The 18105-nt window shown below is 43.1% G+C and overlaps 1 protein-coding gene across 3 annotated transcripts in view; it reads right to left on the reverse strand.

Annotated features, from left to right (window-relative positions):
* The window catches only part of RHOBTB1 (Rho related BTB domain containing 1), a 58837-nt gene that overhangs the window by 13863 nt on the left and 26869 nt on the right, over positions 1 to 18105 (reverse strand). For all 3 annotated transcript variants that reach the window (XM_035138075.3, XM_035138072.3, XM_035138076.3), the window contains 3 exons: positions 5654 to 5839; positions 3847 to 4823; positions 1942 to 2060 (listed from right to left, as the gene is read on the reverse strand). In XM_035138075.3, coding sequence (XP_034993966.1) covers positions 1942 to 2060; positions 3847 to 4823; positions 5654 to 5839 — 1282 coding nt within the window. The remainder of the gene's footprint in view (positions 1 to 1941; positions 2061 to 3846; positions 4824 to 5653; positions 5840 to 18105) is intronic.

The raw sequence follows: 18105 nt of genomic DNA on the forward strand, positions 1-18105 counted from the left end.
AGGGACCACAAGAGTCATCTAGTCCAACCAACTGCAATGAAGGATTTTATTTTTTTGCCAAGGGTGGGTCTTGAACCTATGACCCTGAGAATTAAGAGTCTGTTGCTCTACTGATCGAGTTATCCCAGCTTGCAGTTGCAGTGGCCGTTTATGCCCAAGCTATGGAGCAGGCACCCCCAAACTGAGGACATCCAGATGTTTTGGCCTACAACTCCCATGATCCCTAGCTAACAGGACCAGTGGTCAGGGAAGATGGGAATTGTAGTCCAAAACATCTGGAGGGCCGAAGTTTGGGGATGCCTGCTATAGAGGGAAGCAAGGGGCAGATGGGGCTTGCCACTCTGGGAAGGCAGCCCATCTAGGAGAAGGAAAACTGACCCTAAACCTCTGCTGCCTTGTGGGATATCTTTGGGAGAAGAAAGGGTATCATGTGGGCAGCCCAGAACCTGCCCTTGAGGAGGTCACTTCAATGCTGCTAAAGCAGTTGTTTGACTTCACCTCCGGAGGCGCACTCCATTGTCTCTTGAGACAGACATATGCCAACAACACTGGTTATCAGTGCTCCTTTGAGCACAGTTTCAAGTTTTGTTTCAAGCCCTAAATAGCTTGCAGCTAGGTTATTTGAAGGACCATCTGCACTCATCTGAGCCAGCCTGATTCTTAAGATAGGCCTGCTTGCCAGCCTGCCAGCAAGGTCCGCTAGGTTGCTGGATGTAAGGCTTCTCAGTGGTGGCCCCATCATTACGGAGCTTCCTCTCACAGGAAGTAAACTTGGCTCTTTCATTGATTGTTTTTTTTAATGGCCTCTGGGCATCTGGTTGTTTACATCTACTTTTAAGTACCGTATTTTTCCATGTATAACACACACACCCGTGTATAAGACACCCCCTATTTTGGGAACTCAAAATTAAGAAAATGGGGGGATATTGCCCCCTTTTTAACATTATTTTTTAGTAAAAAAAAACAAAACCCTAGTCTTATACACGGAAAAGTAAATTAATTTGAGACTGCGCTGGGCTTTATAGTATAATTCTATTACTGCTTTTTTTAAAAAAAAATCACTGCTGGTTTTTTGACAATTGTTACTTACCTACACTGTTGAATTTATATATTATTATTTTAATTTGTTTTATGATGCGAACGACATTGAAAGGTGATATACAAATACCTAAATAACCCAGAAGGGATGGGATTAACATATGGATGGAAAGAGACCCTCCTCTCAAATGAAGCAGTTTGCTTGATATTTAATTATGTTTCCAATAAGATCAGGCCCTCGCGGGTGTGTACTTGGCAGAGAAAAAGCTGTCATTTAGGTGTGATTTTCATGAATGATACAACGTGCATTTATTTTGTAGCCTAGATTTAGAACCCGTCCAAGATGTCACAATGATTCCATTTGAAGATATAATGCACTGCCTAGCAATTGAGACTTTCAGAATGTCTGCTTTGATAACAGAGTCAGGGAAGGAGAGGCAAGACTCCTATTCTCCAGAGAAGGCCTGCTGGAAAATCCTATTGCCACAAAAGGGTTAAAAATCAGGAAGCTCAGGAGGCCAAATTTCATCCAGGGCACTTCTACCTGCGACCCCCAGAAAAGTGGCTTGAAGAGTTTCCCTGTTCTTCTGGTTCTTGTGGCCGAAGTTCATCTAAAGTGATCCTCTTATACACAACAACAGTACAGGGACACCAACATTTAATTTACTTTAAAATTCAAATTTAGGAAACGAGAGAGAGAGAAATTTCTGTAACAACTGATTCAGGTGAAATTGCTTGAGAAAGGAGTCACTTAGAACCTAAAACATTTTGAAAATGCTCCCTGGGCTAGTGATGACAAACGCCAGCAAAATGTCCCCTTAGTTTAAACCACCACAATTTATCAACCCAAAGGGTAAAGCTTATGGCACATTATTGAGGTTACACACCAAAGAGAACAAGTACCTCAGTGTTCGAGCTTTCAATGAACGATCCTCCAAACATTGCAGACATCCATTCACAGCTACAGATCAGAAGTGGCTTGTGAGCATTAATGTTTCCATCTTCCAGCTTAAATGTCACATCTGCCAATGGGATCAGAGAAACAGAACCATAACCTATGGTGGGAAGTGCTTGGAGCCAAATACAACAACTGGAGGAGGGCGTTACAGAAACTGGAGGAGGGTGTTACACAGCTCACGGATATTACTGCAAATGCATCCAAAAGGGCACACTTATTTCTAAGTGAGACACAGATGACCATTACAACCTGGGCCTGCAGGGGAGGAACAGCTTTGCACCCTTCACTTTTTGGAAGTCTGGCCACTGAAGGCTTCATATACACAAATGGAAGCCGTTTAAACTCGTCCACTCGGACACAATTCGTTTGCTTGTGTGAATACAGGCAGCACTCAGCACCTGACAATTCTCCATTGTACACTTCATGCAATTCACCCAAGAGGATGCATGTCTCAGAATTAAGGAGCATAGCTCAGTGGTTGGTGGCACACATTCTTTCCAAGATCCCGAACATTCCCACTTAGGGCTGACCAAAGATCCCTCTCTGAAACACTGGAGAGCTCCTGCCAGTCAGTGCACACAGTTTCTGATATAAATAGAGTAATGCTTTGACTCAGTGTAAGGCGGCTTCTTAGGTTCTTGATTACTGGTTATGTTAGTTCTTAGGAATCGGCTATAGAGAAAAATATTAATAAATCAGTCTGCCTGCATAAGGATGAAACAGGATGTACATATGCAACTTTAATTCCTAGACACAGGTTCATATTGATTTGAACTAGCCAGCCAAATCTTTGCTGTGGACCTCTAATTATTTATAATTTTTCTTGTGCAGACTAATGGTTTTGTCTACATTAAATTAAACTGGTTTAAGAACCACACCTTGAGATTGGGAGGGGGGAGCCCTGTTGCACTAGTGGCAGGCATAGACAAACTCAGCCCTCCAGATGTTTGGGTCTACAACTCCCATCATCCCTGACCACTGGTCCTGTTAGCTAGGGATGGTGGGAGTTGTAGTCCCAAAACATCTGGAGGGCAGAGTTTGCCTATGCCTGCACTAGTGGGAGTCCTTGCACTGCCTTCTTTTAGTGGAATGGGCTAGCTGAATCTGGCGCCTACAACCGTTATTTCACTCCATCTCAGGGGTCATTAATATTATCATTTAACAGGCACAGAACTGCAGCTGACAGACACTTGCACAAGGCCATCTATCATGTGTATGGACTTCCAAGATTCACTTCTAATTACTTCCTGTTGTACCACAATGGCCTCTGGTTCAGACACTCTGTAATCCTCCACATAGCATGGACCTGTAGCCCCAACCACATGGAGGAAGTTAACATATCAGCCAGTATACTTCCTGGCAATGATTTACATCAATGCAGTGGAAGCATTTTTTTTAAGCTGACATGCTCACACAAATACCTACCAGGAAACAGCTCATATGTTGCATGCTACATGGGCCTGTACCACAGAGCTAGGGGTGAAAATTCACCAGCATTTTACCACAAATCCCACAAATAACATAATTCTATATGCAGTTATGACCAATGTGCATTTTTTTTGCATGCAATTATCCCCAATATAATGCATTTTTGCACCTTAGTTTCACTAATATCTGGAGAAGTTTGAATTTTGAAGGACAGCTTTGTTTTAGTTTGCATATTGTTTCAGAAAGTGCAGATTTGATAGATTTGGCTTTAACTGCTGTCCCTGGTAGGCTTTATGATGTTGGAACTGGACCAATGACTCCCACTTGAGTGTTATATATTGCTTTATATATGGAACTATTGATTGAATGACTTTTGTGGATTAATTCAAAGGGATAATGAGGATGTATTCATGTATTCTCACCAGAAAATGTTTCTTTAGAGAGGCATTCTTTTATCCTGTTAGCTTTTCTGACATGGAAAGCCTTTGTAATTTCCTGGTTCATGAAGGCTTCCTTATTCGTAATGTTTTCCACCATCATCCGCAGGTCAAACACTTCCAATATCTCAGCAATCTGAGCTACCCTGGTGAGATCCTTCTCGTTTTCATCCAGCTGCCCTGTGTACAAAAACTGCAGAACAGTTTTAAAAGGCCCAGGCTGAATCGAAGCATCTATCTTGACCACTGTTACAGCACAAGTCCTCTTTGAAACAGGGTTGACTTGCATTTCTCTATGCATGCTAGCGAAGCCTTTGCCCAAAAATGTTGGTGCTTGCTTCAGGCAACTGGCTTCCCCTGCTTCAAGCTCTAACCTTGTTAAAGGGTTACTACCATCTGCTAATGACGTGAGTTTGGCATTGGAAGATTTTAAGGTTGCCATCTCACTACTATCATCTGTTTCAAAGCTGCATTTTCTGGCCATAAAGCTTCTACTGGCCCTTTCTTTATTGCAAGGAGTTTCAGGTAAGTCTGGGGTTTCTTCACATTCCATTAAAAAAAGGTCATAAAACTTTGAAGAGGAGGTAGCTAGGTAGATCTTGTGAGCAAAAATGTGAGTATCTTCCTGGAGGATAAACATGACATCTGCACACAATGGATTGTCCAATAAGTTTCCGGCTTCATTGATACTGGTAATGGGACACTCTGGGATTTTGATAACCGGAGGAGGTGCCTTTGGAGGTAGAAATGGAGCTTGAAGCAAAGGCTTCTGAACTTTCTTCAAATGCGATTTCCAGAACTGTAGATGTCTCCTGGAGATCAGGGCAGCTCTAATGGCATTATCAAACACATCCTTGATGCCAAACTGGTCAAATACACTGGTTTCATAATATGGTATCCCAAGCTCCTTGGCAACCTCTCTGCCTCTTTCTGGTGGCAAGATGTCTCCCCTTTTGATAGGCCTGTGAAGTAAACAAACAAACAAACAAACAAAAAGTAGCACATGAGAGCTGGATATGACTTCCATATCTCGTTGAAATATACCTAGGCATGGGTAGTAGTAGCACAACAACATATATCACTTAATTCCCTGATAGTTTTAAAGCACTTTATGAAACATAAAAACCAATTGCACAACACTGCTAAAAGTACATAATTAAAAATAATAATAAAACAATCCCATAGCAAATAAAAGAGGAGACTTTGGTCAATGGAATAGTTGGTGGAATTCCAGTACAGATTTCTATTTCAGCAGGAAGTGCATTCCACAACACTGCTCCTACAAGTGGAAAAGACTATCTTCATGTCACCATAAGCCAGTGATGGCCAAACCTGGCCCTCCAGCTGTTTTTGGACTACAACACCCATCATCCCTAGCAAACAGGACCAGTGGTCAGGGATGACGGAATTGTAGTCCCAAAACAGCTGGAGGGCCAAGTTTGGCCATCACTGCCATAAGCTGATAATCACCAGGCTGTGTGGTAAAGACTATCCACTTGGTGATATTAATGCCCTTACTGGGCAATGAAGGGGAATTCGGCCTTTCAGGTGATCTGGTCCAGAGTTATGCAATCCTGCAAGCACTGCCCCCTTTTGATGATGGCTCCACCCACCACTTACTCTGGTTCTTGACTGGCTCTAGCCATTAGCCAATGGGCCTTTATAATAAAAAGGTGAGCCACTCCTGATTTGGGATGTAGAAGACTACATACTCCCCAGAAGCTGAGATGCATACAAATATTGTCAATTGGGAACATGGATTTCTCCTACTGAATATTGAAGCCAACTTTACCTTGCTAATGGCCTTCTGGCTCGGTTTACAGCTTCCAGATCAGCATATCGAAGATCCAGTTGGCAACCAACCAGAATAACAGGTGTGCGAGGACAGAAATGCTTGATTTCTTGATACCACATGGTTTTCACATGATTCAGGGAGTTAGGGTTAGCAATGGAAAAACACAGGACAACAACATCCGACCTGGAATAAACATTCATTGTCTTAAATGAAAATTAAATCTCATCCTCTGTGTATAAAAAGTAAAAGTAAAACAAAAAACCACCCCATATTCAATGCACAGCATTTCCTTTACAGTAGGTGTCTCAAAACCAGTTTCCTAGTACACTCCATACTCATGCAAATTATTTGTTAAAATCCTACTTTCTTCCACAACCCCCAAGACACCAGAGAACCCTCCTTAATCCCTGACAGGTGTCATCTTCAGTGAATAAGAGAGCCATAGCAAAATTCTACAACAGCAACTACAGATGGAAATGGGCTGCCATTTTGCTTCCATCACAACATGACAAACTCTAATTTGTAGAGAAAAGTTAGGTGGCTGTCTAGCCATCTCTCAATAGGAACATGTAAGGTAACATGACACAGAGATTAGTCAAGAGTGCCTCTCAGATTGGACCATTTTACACAGAATATAGTAAAAATACCAAGTTTGCCACCAAGTGTAAATGCAACAGGGAAGTATCTGGCTCTCTATTGAGGATACCTGTATGATGCCTGCATTTCCAACATTTTTTGTCTCATTCATACATATTTAGGTTTGCACTTTAAAAACAACAACACTTGCATATGTGCATATTTACAAGATGTGCCCTTAGCTTCCTCAAGCTGGGAAAAAAAATGAAGTTTCTTTAAGCTGGCAACAGTCAGCCCCAGTGCACTGAATGCCAGGCACCCCCAAACTCGGCCCTCCAGATGTTTTGGGACTACAACTCCCATCATCCCTAGCTAACAGGACCAGTGGTCAGGGATGATGGGAATTGTAGTTCCAAAACATCTGGAGGGCCGAGTTTGGGGGTGCCTGTTATAGACTATGATTTTATTTTATTTTTGAGATTTATTGATTTTTAATTTTGTTTTTACCCAGTGCTAAGTTCACCAAGGCCAATCACTTCTTCAATGTGTAGAAATAAACACTGACAAAAAGGTGGAATTATGCAGATGCGCTGTTAACATTTTTGCACACTGAAGCTTTTAAATAAAAATAGCTATTGCAAAAAAGAACTGTGCTACATAAGACAGAGAAGGATGAGATCTTTAGAGGCAAGTGATATGGTAATTATAGTGTGTGTGTGTGTAGGTATGTAATAATTAGGGTTGTGTTCCAGGCAATATAAGCATGCACACACACACACACACACACACCAACCACAAAACATAAGATTGAACACTTTTTCTGAAACAGGGACCAAAATAATTAAGGAAATTAAGGGATCAGTTCATAATTCTCAGTCATGGATAGAAAGTGCAAAAACTTAATAGGTAAAGCATCAAGTACAACAGTGCTAGAAAGGGGAAATGCTCTTACAAGATTCCTGCAAACGCAAGTAACAGCAACAATGGTGAGCCAATAAAAAACTAAAAAATGCAAACCATTCAATTCCAATTAATTTCTATTAAACTTTAATTTAGCACCAATTTGTTGTGCCTCCACATTTGGGCAATTAACAGAGTGAGACCTGTATGAATATCAACATTTGCCTTCTAAATCATTAATGATCTACCTGTTTCATACTGCTGCTCTCCTCATTTCACAGAGGACTCAGCAGCTCTATCTATTCTAGCACTTCTTAGCAATACCTAAAAATAATCTGCATTAGAATGCAATGCAGATAGTGCTGTACATCTATGTTTAATAGTAGACAGGTGCATGTGTGTGTTATATAAAGGACTGCAAACCCATAGAGCAGAGGGCTTTAATGTAAGAGTTTGTTGCAAACACATTCATTTCCCTTATGCTTTTGGGAGGCTACTTCAGAGTCAGATCTTCTCTGGGCACCTCACTAAAACTATCCCAAAGTTTGTAGAAACACAGTTGGAAGCAGGTGCGTAGCAAGGGCGGGGCGGGTCGGGGCGGGGGGGGGGCGGGTCGCCCCTGGCTCCAGTCTGGTGGGGGCAGTGCGTGGGGCAGCACCGCCTGCCCCTCACCTCCTCCAGCCGCCACCACGGACGGACTGCACATGTGTGGACATGCACAGTCTGTTCTGGCGTGTGCATCATGACATCACGAGACATGCGTCAGGCCGTGACGTCACGACGCACGCACCAGGGCGGACTGTGTATGTACCGCCCTGGGCAGCCAAGCAGCACCGTTCGCCACTGGTTGGAAGAAACTGCAACACTTACTTGGAGCTTAACCTATGCTAACATTTGCCATCAGTTGCTTGCATTTCAAGCATTTTATATTTGCCATGAGTATATGACAGCTTAATTCATATGAGTGTAACTCAAACCTTTTAAGTTTCAAGTTCTCACCTGCTTGGTGTCTCCTCCCCACGCCTGACCATTAGGTCCAGTCGTGGATGACTCTGGGGTTGCGGTGCTCATCTCGCTTTATTGGCCGAGGGAGCCGGCATACAGCTTCCGGGTCATGTGGCCAGCATGACTAAGCCACTTCTGGCGAACCAGAGCAGCGCATGGAAACGCTGTTTACCTTCCCGCCAGAGCACTTTGACATGCTTTCGAACTGCTAGGGACTGAGCAACGGGAGTTCACCCCGTCGCGGGGATTCGAACCGCCGACCTTCTGATCAGCAAGCCCTAGGCTCTGTGTTTTAACCCACAGCGCCACCCACGTGAAATTCACCAGACATTTGTAATGTGCTGCCTACTTAGGCCTGAAATCTTAAAATAAAAAAATTCCTTCAGTAGCACCTTAAAGACCAACTAAGTTTTTATTTTGGTATGAGCTTTCGTGTGCATGCACACTTCTTCAGACTGTATCTGAAGAAGTGTGCATGCACACGAAAGCTCATACCAAAATAAAAACTTAGTTGGTCTTTAAGGTGCTACTGAAGGAACTTTTTTATTTTACTTCGACCCAGACCAACACGGCTACCTACCTGTAACCTGAAATCTTAAGTTATCCCTGCAGTACAGAGATGTTTCCATCCTCATAATTATAAATAAATTCGTGCTGCTGTAGAAGGGTCAAGGAGACACAAGTCACATCCACAAATTATATTTAAAACACATTGTTAAGGGTGCTGGGAATTGTAGTTCTTTGAGTGGTCAACTACAGTCCCCATAATTATAATTCTTTGAGGGAAGCTATATGACTGTTAAAGTGGTATAAATGTCATTTAAATGGTGTTGGTATCAGCTAACTTCTCATTCCCCCCACCCCACATGAACCACTCTCCTCAAGGGGCCAAGCATTTCAGTTGAGGAAATCTGGACTATAAATTTATCAGGTCAAAACAGCACAAGACTGAAATATCGGAAGTTGTTTTGTGCTGTCAATGGTACTAAAGCCCCAGTCCTTTTGCACATTCACTTGAAGTCTCATAGAACTCAATGGCATTTTCAGTAAACACACATAGAATCAGGCTGCACAATAGTTTGACACAGAAAACTATTCCATACATAACCTTAAGATTGCAGGGACACTTGACTCAGCTGACTCCAGCACTCTAATGTTATTTTATGCTGTGTACAGTATCACCTGACCTTCAGTATTTGTATTTCTAGTAAGGCAAGGTACACTGCGCTTTCAGTACTGATGGAGATTAATTATTGCCAACCCCAACGGATTTCAAATCCAAATTTTGCAACAAGGACAACCAAATCCGTAACCAGAAGCCTCAATGATGCAACCAGGTTGTACTGTGCAATGGTGCATCAGACTGCTTGCTTTTAAACAACTTGTCTTGTTACATCATGGAATGCAATTCTTCCTTTGGTAGGAATGAGAGTTCTATAGAAAGAAAGGGAGGGGTCATGGGGGCTGTATCGCCTACTCTGGAACCAGCCCTATTACCTATTCTGGAGCAAACACCCTCTTCACTGTTAATATTTATCTCATTGTGCAACTGCTAAAGAGAAAGGCTTAGTGCAACTCTGCACATTTCCTCCTTTTTCCACGTATGGCCTATTATTATGGCCAAATACTTGGGGTGAGGAGGTGGAAATCCCACCTGCAGCTTCTCTGACTCAGAGGCACAAAGAACAACACAGGGGGTGCAGCAGCTTCTGGTTGGTGTTTGCTGCAGTAAAACATGCAACCCCTAAAAACTTGCAATCAGATTAGCTGCAGTCCCCTACATTTCTGGACATGCACATCTCCTCCTCACAGTTTGGCTGCCTGCTGCAGTAAACATGTAAATTTCTCAGTGGCCCAGGGATAAAATTAACGTTGGTCAGTCATGTCCCAGTGCTGCCTGCTCTACCTTACAAAAGTAAGGATTTGTCCCAGGGAACATCCATAGGTCAGTAGCAGAGCACATGCTTCATATTCAAAAGGTCCCCGGATAATCCCTGGTGTCACCAGGTAGGGCTGGAAAAGACTCCTACCTGAAACTCTGGTAAGCTGCAAACAGCCAGTGATGATAGCACAGAGCTACATCAACAAATGACCTGGCCTGGTATGTGGCAGCTTCCTATGTTTCTATATTCATAAAAGTATTTATATACTGCAATATGTTGGGGTGGTAGACAGCAATGTATGTATACAGAATAAAGCATATAACACCGTTGCCTGGGTTCCCTTTAGTGGGAATGCCAGGGCTTGACTTTCGACATGCAAATGATGTTTTACACCACTGATCTATGGCCGCTCTCCTACATAATTTAGCCTAAGCCAAAACCACCATTACAATATCTATCCCCTATTATTTAACAGTTGTTCCCTCTTACCAGGGAAATATAGTTCTTTGGGGCAAGGAAATGACTAAGGATCTCCAGCAGAGAATTCTTAGCACCCTTGCCAAGATACCGTTCCCAGCATGCTTTGGGGGGAGCTGTAGGGTGGATATGCCTAATGAAGCTTAAGTATTTGATCAGCATAGCTCTGAAAAAAAAGCCAGACCAACTATCTGTCAACTCCATTATATTGTTTATGATGGAGAAAATCTGCTTTTACAAATGAGTTAACTGAGGCACAGCTTTCCCCATTAATAAATGCAAACAGCATTCATGCACACATTTCAGTGCTGGGAAAGACAGAACCAAAAAGGCTTGCACAGATAGCTTATAAGCAAGGCAGTGTCTTCACAATATTAAAAGTTTCAGTAAAATGTAGCAGCAGCCACCATATAAAGATGAAGTTCATAAGTGACTGGGATGCATAACCAAATGATCTGAAAATGAATTACTATGGCTGCGTTCAGACATCACAATAAACCATTGTTTATTGTGACAGGAATGAGCCACAGCTAGCCTTGGGGTTACGTGATCCCTGTCACTCTCTGGTGTGTTCATAAGGAGTAGCTTGGAAGCTGTCGTTTTCATTTTTTAAAAATTAACCATAGCTTGTTATCTCATCAGAATCTGACAAACTGTGATTAATCGTAACTATGGTTTCTGTGAAAGAAGTAAATGTCAAATAATGGGTTATGAAGCTTGTTTCAAACCACAGTTAAGGCTAACCGCAGTTTGGGGGGTAAATGTAATCCTAAACTGTGGTTAATCAAAAACAGAAGTGAAAGCTTCCAAATTCCTCCTCGTGGCTGCACTCCAAGGTGGAGTGGGAAAGGAGAAGCCTTTGACCCCAAGGTTTGCTGCAGGTTTTCCCCCATCATGATAAACAATGGTTTATCATGGTGCCCACAGTTACAGCCTATGAGTGCACTCTCACAACAAATGGGACTGCAATGCAAGGATTAGACTACAATATGAAGGGCCAAAAAGACATCCAACAAAGGCAGGGCAAGGCCATGCACCAGCCTGGATGGGAGCAGGAAAGAAAAATCAATTCTATACTTTACCGAGAGCAGTGAGGCTTCTTAAGTAGAGGTGTTATGTGAAAAACTGTCAAAACACCCTGAAATATATATTCAGATTTCGATAGTGAGGAGCATGCTGACGTGTTTTTCCCCCAAAAGCACTTGCGTAACATGAGATTTCAGTTAAAGTCATTACGATATATAACATATAATTAATATAATATATTATATTATTATATGTTATGAATATATAAACATGTACACATCTAAATAAACAAGCAAATATTAAAACAATACCAAACACAGAGACTATTCTGTGGCACCTGCCAATAAAATCTTACTAGTCTAATTATTTTTGACAATTTGATGTAATTCTTTATTGTTGTGAGCCAAAAGCCTTAAAGAAATGAAAAGGGGGAGGGGGAGGTCAAAGCCTTATGCTCAGCTTGTTCACACAAATAAAGCATGTTATTTAGAAGTGAAGTTATACGCAAAACATGTCCCCCAAACCTTACAGGTTAAAATAAAAGAATATCCCTCTACTTTCACACTCAGGTGACAGCCTGCACTTTTCCTTCCCCTCCCCATACTATTAAGTATTATGATGATATATAATATGCACTGAAATTCACTAATTTATTCCTCTCTATTTTGTTGTGATGAATCAACGCACATAATATACCATGTTTTACCGGCATGCCTCTGCTAATTGTCATGTGGTATCGGACTTAGTAGCTGCAGTAGCAGATTAGCATCTTTTATTTTTATTTTTAATTAATTAAATTTGTACACTGCCCTTCATCTGTAGATCTCAGGTGGTTCATTACACAAAAATGTAAGATAAAAAACACATATTACTTAATAACTGCCCCCTCCTTATCTCACAATGCATTTAAAGGCGTATTGAAGAAGAAGAAGAAGAGTTTGATATCTTGCTTTATCACTACCCGAAGGAGTCTCAAAGCGGCTAACAATCTCCTTTCCCCTCCTCTCCCAGAACAAACACTCTGTGAGGTGAGTGGGGCTGAGAGACTTCAGAGAAGTGTGACCTAGCCCAAGGTCACCCAGCAGCTGCATGTGGAGGAGCGGAGACGCGAACCCGGTTCCCCAGATTACGAGTCTACCGCACTTAACCACTACACCACACTGGCTCTCACTGGTATTGGATATTTATTAGCCAAAGGCCTGGTTGGAGAGGAATGTCTTTGCCTGGCACCTAAAGGTGTAGATAGAATGAAGGGTGCCACTGTAGAAAAGGCCCGTTCTCATGTTGCCACCCTCCTGACCTCTCATGGAGGAGGCAAAAGAATGACTCGGAGTATGATCTCAGGGTCCGGGTAGGTGCTTATGGAGAGAGGCGGTCCTAAAAAGATGAGCGTGACTTATTCCATTTGTGTTATGATCTATCGTTTGCACAATTTTCATAACCTTCTTATATTATTTCTGACAATTAGTGAGGCCAGGAACCTTTGCCATACCTCATGCATGTCTACTGTAACAAAGCCCCAGTCAAGCAGAACGGAAATAAATCAAAAGTGAATTCATGATGATGAATGAACATGCTAAGACATGGTTTGATCAGAAATCGATGGGAACATATAACTCTCAAATAGCACCAAGAAACCAGATCAGTTCTGCATGGCACAAAATTAAAACAGAAGAGGAGAAAACACAAAGTAATAGGTTGCGGGGAGAGAAGAGTATGTACGGTATGTATGTGTGTATACGTGTATCAGAGAAAGGTGTGTGTTTTGCATGAATGGAAGAGGGGGTACCACAAGCTCAAAAACTTGTCCTCCATGCTATTTAACTCAGCAGCCAGTGGGGGGGTGGGGAGAGTCAACATTACAAACTCATAACCACAGACGCAGACCAAAAAACCCATTTCACCCATAAACACCATTATAAAGTGTGGGAAAATCCACCATTTTGCTATTTCTCTGGTAGTTTAACAACATTGTTAGGGAGTACTTTGAACTAGCCATTCCACATTAAGTGATCTCAAGGGTGAAAGCATACATTATGTGCTGTTATGCAATTCTTTTTCCAGACCCTTTCCCCTCCTACATACACTGAGGCTCCATGATGAAGCAGAAGACCAGCAAAACAAGAAAAGGGGGGGAGGGGAGAGGGAGCTTCTTAACCCTTTACCCTTGTGCTGTTTTATTGCTGAAAATCTCTACCCAGCTACTTTTATCCCCACTGGAAAAAAGATGCAGACATGTTTGATTTTGAATGTCACAGCTTAGCAGCAATGAAAAACCCTTGATTAAGATTAAGAAAAGTTCATTATTGCTTTTCAACATTGAGATAAGTTGATTTTACCAACATTTTCCGTAAGAAAATAACTTTTTCAGCACAATTCTAAGCCTCAGTCAGTGCTGCTGGGGATGGTGGCAGGAAGATTAGGTGGGCGTTTCTGCACCCAAATCATGGGCAGTGGAGAAGTACAGCTGTGAGCGGCCACAGACATTGCACCCCCAAAATAGTTGGGAGGTGGGTAGCAGAGTCAGCCATGAATCTTAACAGATCCAAAACTGTTCTAACCCTCTGCTGTGGCAGCCAGGAGCTGGTACAGAAAAAAACAAACAAAAACTCCCTGCTCACCCACCTTCTGGCCGGGCCAGCAGATTTTTGGATTTAGCAGTGTTTAGGATGCAGCTGTCACGGGTTAGCCAGCAGTAAATCACACTCTGCAAGCTGGAGTTAAAGTAAAGGTAAAAGGACCCCTGACCATTAGGTCCAGTCGTGGACGACTCTGGGGTTGCGGTGCTCATCTCACTTTATTGGCCGAGGGAGCCGGCATACAGCTTCCGGGTCATGTGGCCAGCATGACTAAGCCGCTTCTGGCGAACCAGAGCAGCAAAAACATGATCAACACAGGAGTGTCAGGCCTAATGAGCACAGCAACTCATCTCCGGTAGGTCTTGCCCTCGTGAAGCAGGTGCAGAGACTGAAGGTCCCCATCTCCCCACAGCTGGCTAAGTCGCATCCTCTCCAGGGTTTTCTCCCTGTAGATTGCACTTCTGTATCACTGATCTCTGCTCCACTCCTTTCAAGCCTTTTCTGGTTCTGGGAGACAAGAGGGGAGCAGAGCTTGTTCACAGCAGGAACCAGAAACACCTGTCACACTTCACCAACCTGAATCATCTCTGCCTCTTGGCCTCTCTCACCATAGCTGTCAACCCTCCCATTTTTCGCAGGAAACCCTCTTATTTCAATCCGTTTCCCGCCGCTATCCCGGATTGTAGATATCCCGTAAATTTTCTGGGTTTCAAAGCAGCTCCTCTCCCTCCCTGCTGGCCAGGGAGATTCCACTTGCCCCCTCCCCCAGCGAGCGAGCGAGCAGCCAGCCGCCGCCTGGTAAAACACCTCGCTTGGCGGCTGGCTGCTCGCTCACTCACTTGCCGATTGCTATCAGAAATCGTCTCTGCGCATGCCCGGGCATGCTCAGAACCGATTTCTGGTGCCGCTCTGCCCATGTCTGGGCACCGGAAATCACTTCTGCGCATGTCCAGACATGTGCAGAAGTAATTTCCGGTGCCCGGACATGCGGACACGGGCAGCCCAGCACTGGAAGTCACTTCTGCGCATGTCTGGACATGCGCAGAAACAATTTCCTGTGCTGCGCCGCTGGGTGAGGCTGCTGATCCCTTATTTTCCAATCCGTAAGTTAAAAGCTATGTCTCTCACCCCACTCTTCTGCTTTAGCTCCTGAATCTGATCCTGGCCTTGTCTCTGCCACAGACTCTCTCAGCTCACTAAACCCTGTTAAATCTTCAGCTTCCAACACCTTCTCCTCCCAGTCTTCTTCCTCTCTGTTGTCCCACCACCAGTTCCTGGTCTCTGAGCCTTGTTCCCTTTTGGGTTCCCCAGCCAGTTCCAGTCCATGGGATTAAATCCCCAGCCCCTTGTTTGGATTTCTCTGACCCTCACATAAGTATTCCTGAATAAAATATGCATAACCTTTATAGGAGTGGGCATGAAATATGTCATCCTACACCTTCTCTCTCCAAAAACTGGAACATGCCTGATTTTGTCCTCTTAATCTATACTAATCTGCTCAGTAACAGAGTGTATGTTGACATAAGGAAACAGCAAGCAGGGAGACGGACAGTAAACACAGGAACAATTTAATTTTAAACTTGCTAGCACCTAAGTAAATTAGTATTTTGTGACTTTGAAAAATGCATTATATATTTTGCAATCTTTGAACAGTGCATTCAAGTGCAATACTTAAATATAGGTAAAGGTAAAGGTAAAGGGACCCCTGACCATTAGGTCCAGTCGTGTCCGACTCTGGGGTTGCGCGCTCATCTCGCATTATTGGCCGAGGGAGCCAGCGTACAGCTTCCAGGTCATGTGGCCAGCATGACTAAGCTGCTTCTGGTGAACCAGAGCAGCACACGGAAATGCTGTTTACCTTCCCGCCGGAGTGGTACCTATTTATCTACTTGCACTTTGACGTGCTTTCGAACTGCTAGGTTGGCAGGAGCTAGGACCAAGCAACGGGAGCTCACCCCATCACAGGGGTGAGTATTTAAATTGTATGCTTTAATTAGGGCTTTGATTGCCTTTCAAAAACGAGCAGTTAAGGCACTAGTCACCTCTCATAAAGCTCTCTGCATCAGGACAGTGAATTCAAAGAAGAATGATATAAAGCAGCAAGGATGGCCAAAGCATCCAAATCAAGGAATGGCACAGCAAACCTCTTCTATGTTTGCATAAGCCTCCCTCCCAGCCTGATGCAACACATCTCCTTATCCCTTCCATTGCTTTTGCTACCTCCTCCTGTTGCTTTTCATTGTCCGACAGCCCTTCTTTCTGTGATAACTTCTGAGGGGCTCTAATGTTTGTGAAGCTACCAACATGAGTTTCACCAAACTGCGGGAGGCAGTCAAAGACAGAAGTGCCTGGTGTGCTCTGGTCCATGGGGTCACGAAGAATCGGACACGACTAAACAACAACAATGTTTGTGAACTTTTGATCACATGCTTCAGCCTGATGGTGTGATAGGTTTTGATACCAGCTTCTATCAGAAACATGCAGTTTTGTGCATGGGGATTCCCCATACAACCAGAGATGTGCACACGGTTAAGAGGCTTGCAAATATTATGACTGTCTCATAAAAGCCATTTCTGCAGCTTCCACATGGGAGAGCCATAATATACGAGGCTGCCTTCATTGCTGGTTCTTTCTCTCTCCTACCCCGTATACAATGGCTGGGCGAGAGACACTGTAGGCATTACATTTTAAGTGTGATGGAAGCAGTCTGAAATAACTGCCCATGCCTTGAAAATGTGTGTGCATTTTTGTGACAGGGTTTATTCTTAGTTCTGTAAGCCTGCTGAGAGAAAGCCAGATGTCTATTGGCTAATGCTTATGGTGTTACCAACATATCTTCCCTTCTCTCAATCCTTCGCAGTGTTTATAAACTGCTGACAGAGTAGGCAAATTGAAGGATGAACATATATTAGTATAAATGCATGAAATGTCCTATATATTTCATATTTAAGGGGAATACCTTGCCTTAGGGATAAGGGAAATGGCAAGCCTAAAAACCTGTATGAAGGAAACTGTGAAATCAGATTCCTACTGTGGATGAAAAACTGTTAAAAATGTTACATCTGTTTCCTCCCATATGACTGGACTAACAGAGTAAAATACTACCACCACCACAGACTGTGTTGAACTACAGTGGTGCCTCGATTTACGAATTTAATCCGTTCCGAAGGCACCTTCGTAAGTCGAAAAATACGTAAGTCGAAAAACGCCATTGGAAACGTGATTTCCCATAGGAATGCATTGAAAACGGAAAAAATTCTAAAAATTCGTAAGTCAAAAAATCCCTATCTAAAACCGACACTGTTTTTTTCTGGATGTCGAGACATTCGTAAGCGCGCAGCCATTACCCCCATTTGTAAGTCGAAAAATTCAGTTGTTGAGTCGTTCTTAAGTCGAGGTACCACTGTACTAAATTACTGCTCATGCAGACATCATCCAAGTTGCAATGTACTAAGCCACCAGTGCTAAACAAGAAAGGCAATGCAAACCTATTATCAGCAACTGCAAAGTGAGCTTAGATGCAAATGCCAGAATTGCAAGAACCATACAACTGATTCTGCATAGCCAATGGGGTTTGGGCTTGTAGCTCTCCATCAGCAGGCACGCACGCACACATGCACGCACACACACACACACACATGCACGCACACACACACACACACACACACACACACACACACACACACCGTGCTACAGGCAGGCATACAGAACTACTTCTGATACCCAAAGCTTTAGGGTCATGCTTAAAAGTAGCTCTCTGGATCCCAGCCAATGGTCTATAATGCTGATGAAAGGATATTTGATATTCAGGTAACACAACCTGTTCCCTCTAGTTACATTTAAATCAACAAAATAGGAAGTAAGTCTTTAATGGACTTCAATCAGGTTACAATTCTACATGCATTTAAAGCAATTATTACTCTAACCCTGGTCAAACTGTGCTTAGGCCAATAAATTTAGGACTCGAGGGCAAAAAGCATTTCCTTCATCCACACCAACATGC

The sequence above is a fragment of the Zootoca vivipara genome, chromosome 5 (assembly GCF_965207765.1).
Source record: "Zootoca vivipara chromosome 5, rZooViv2.hap1.1, whole genome shotgun sequence".
Lineage (NCBI taxonomy): Eukaryota > Metazoa > Chordata > Lepidosauria > Squamata > Lacertidae > Zootoca > Zootoca vivipara.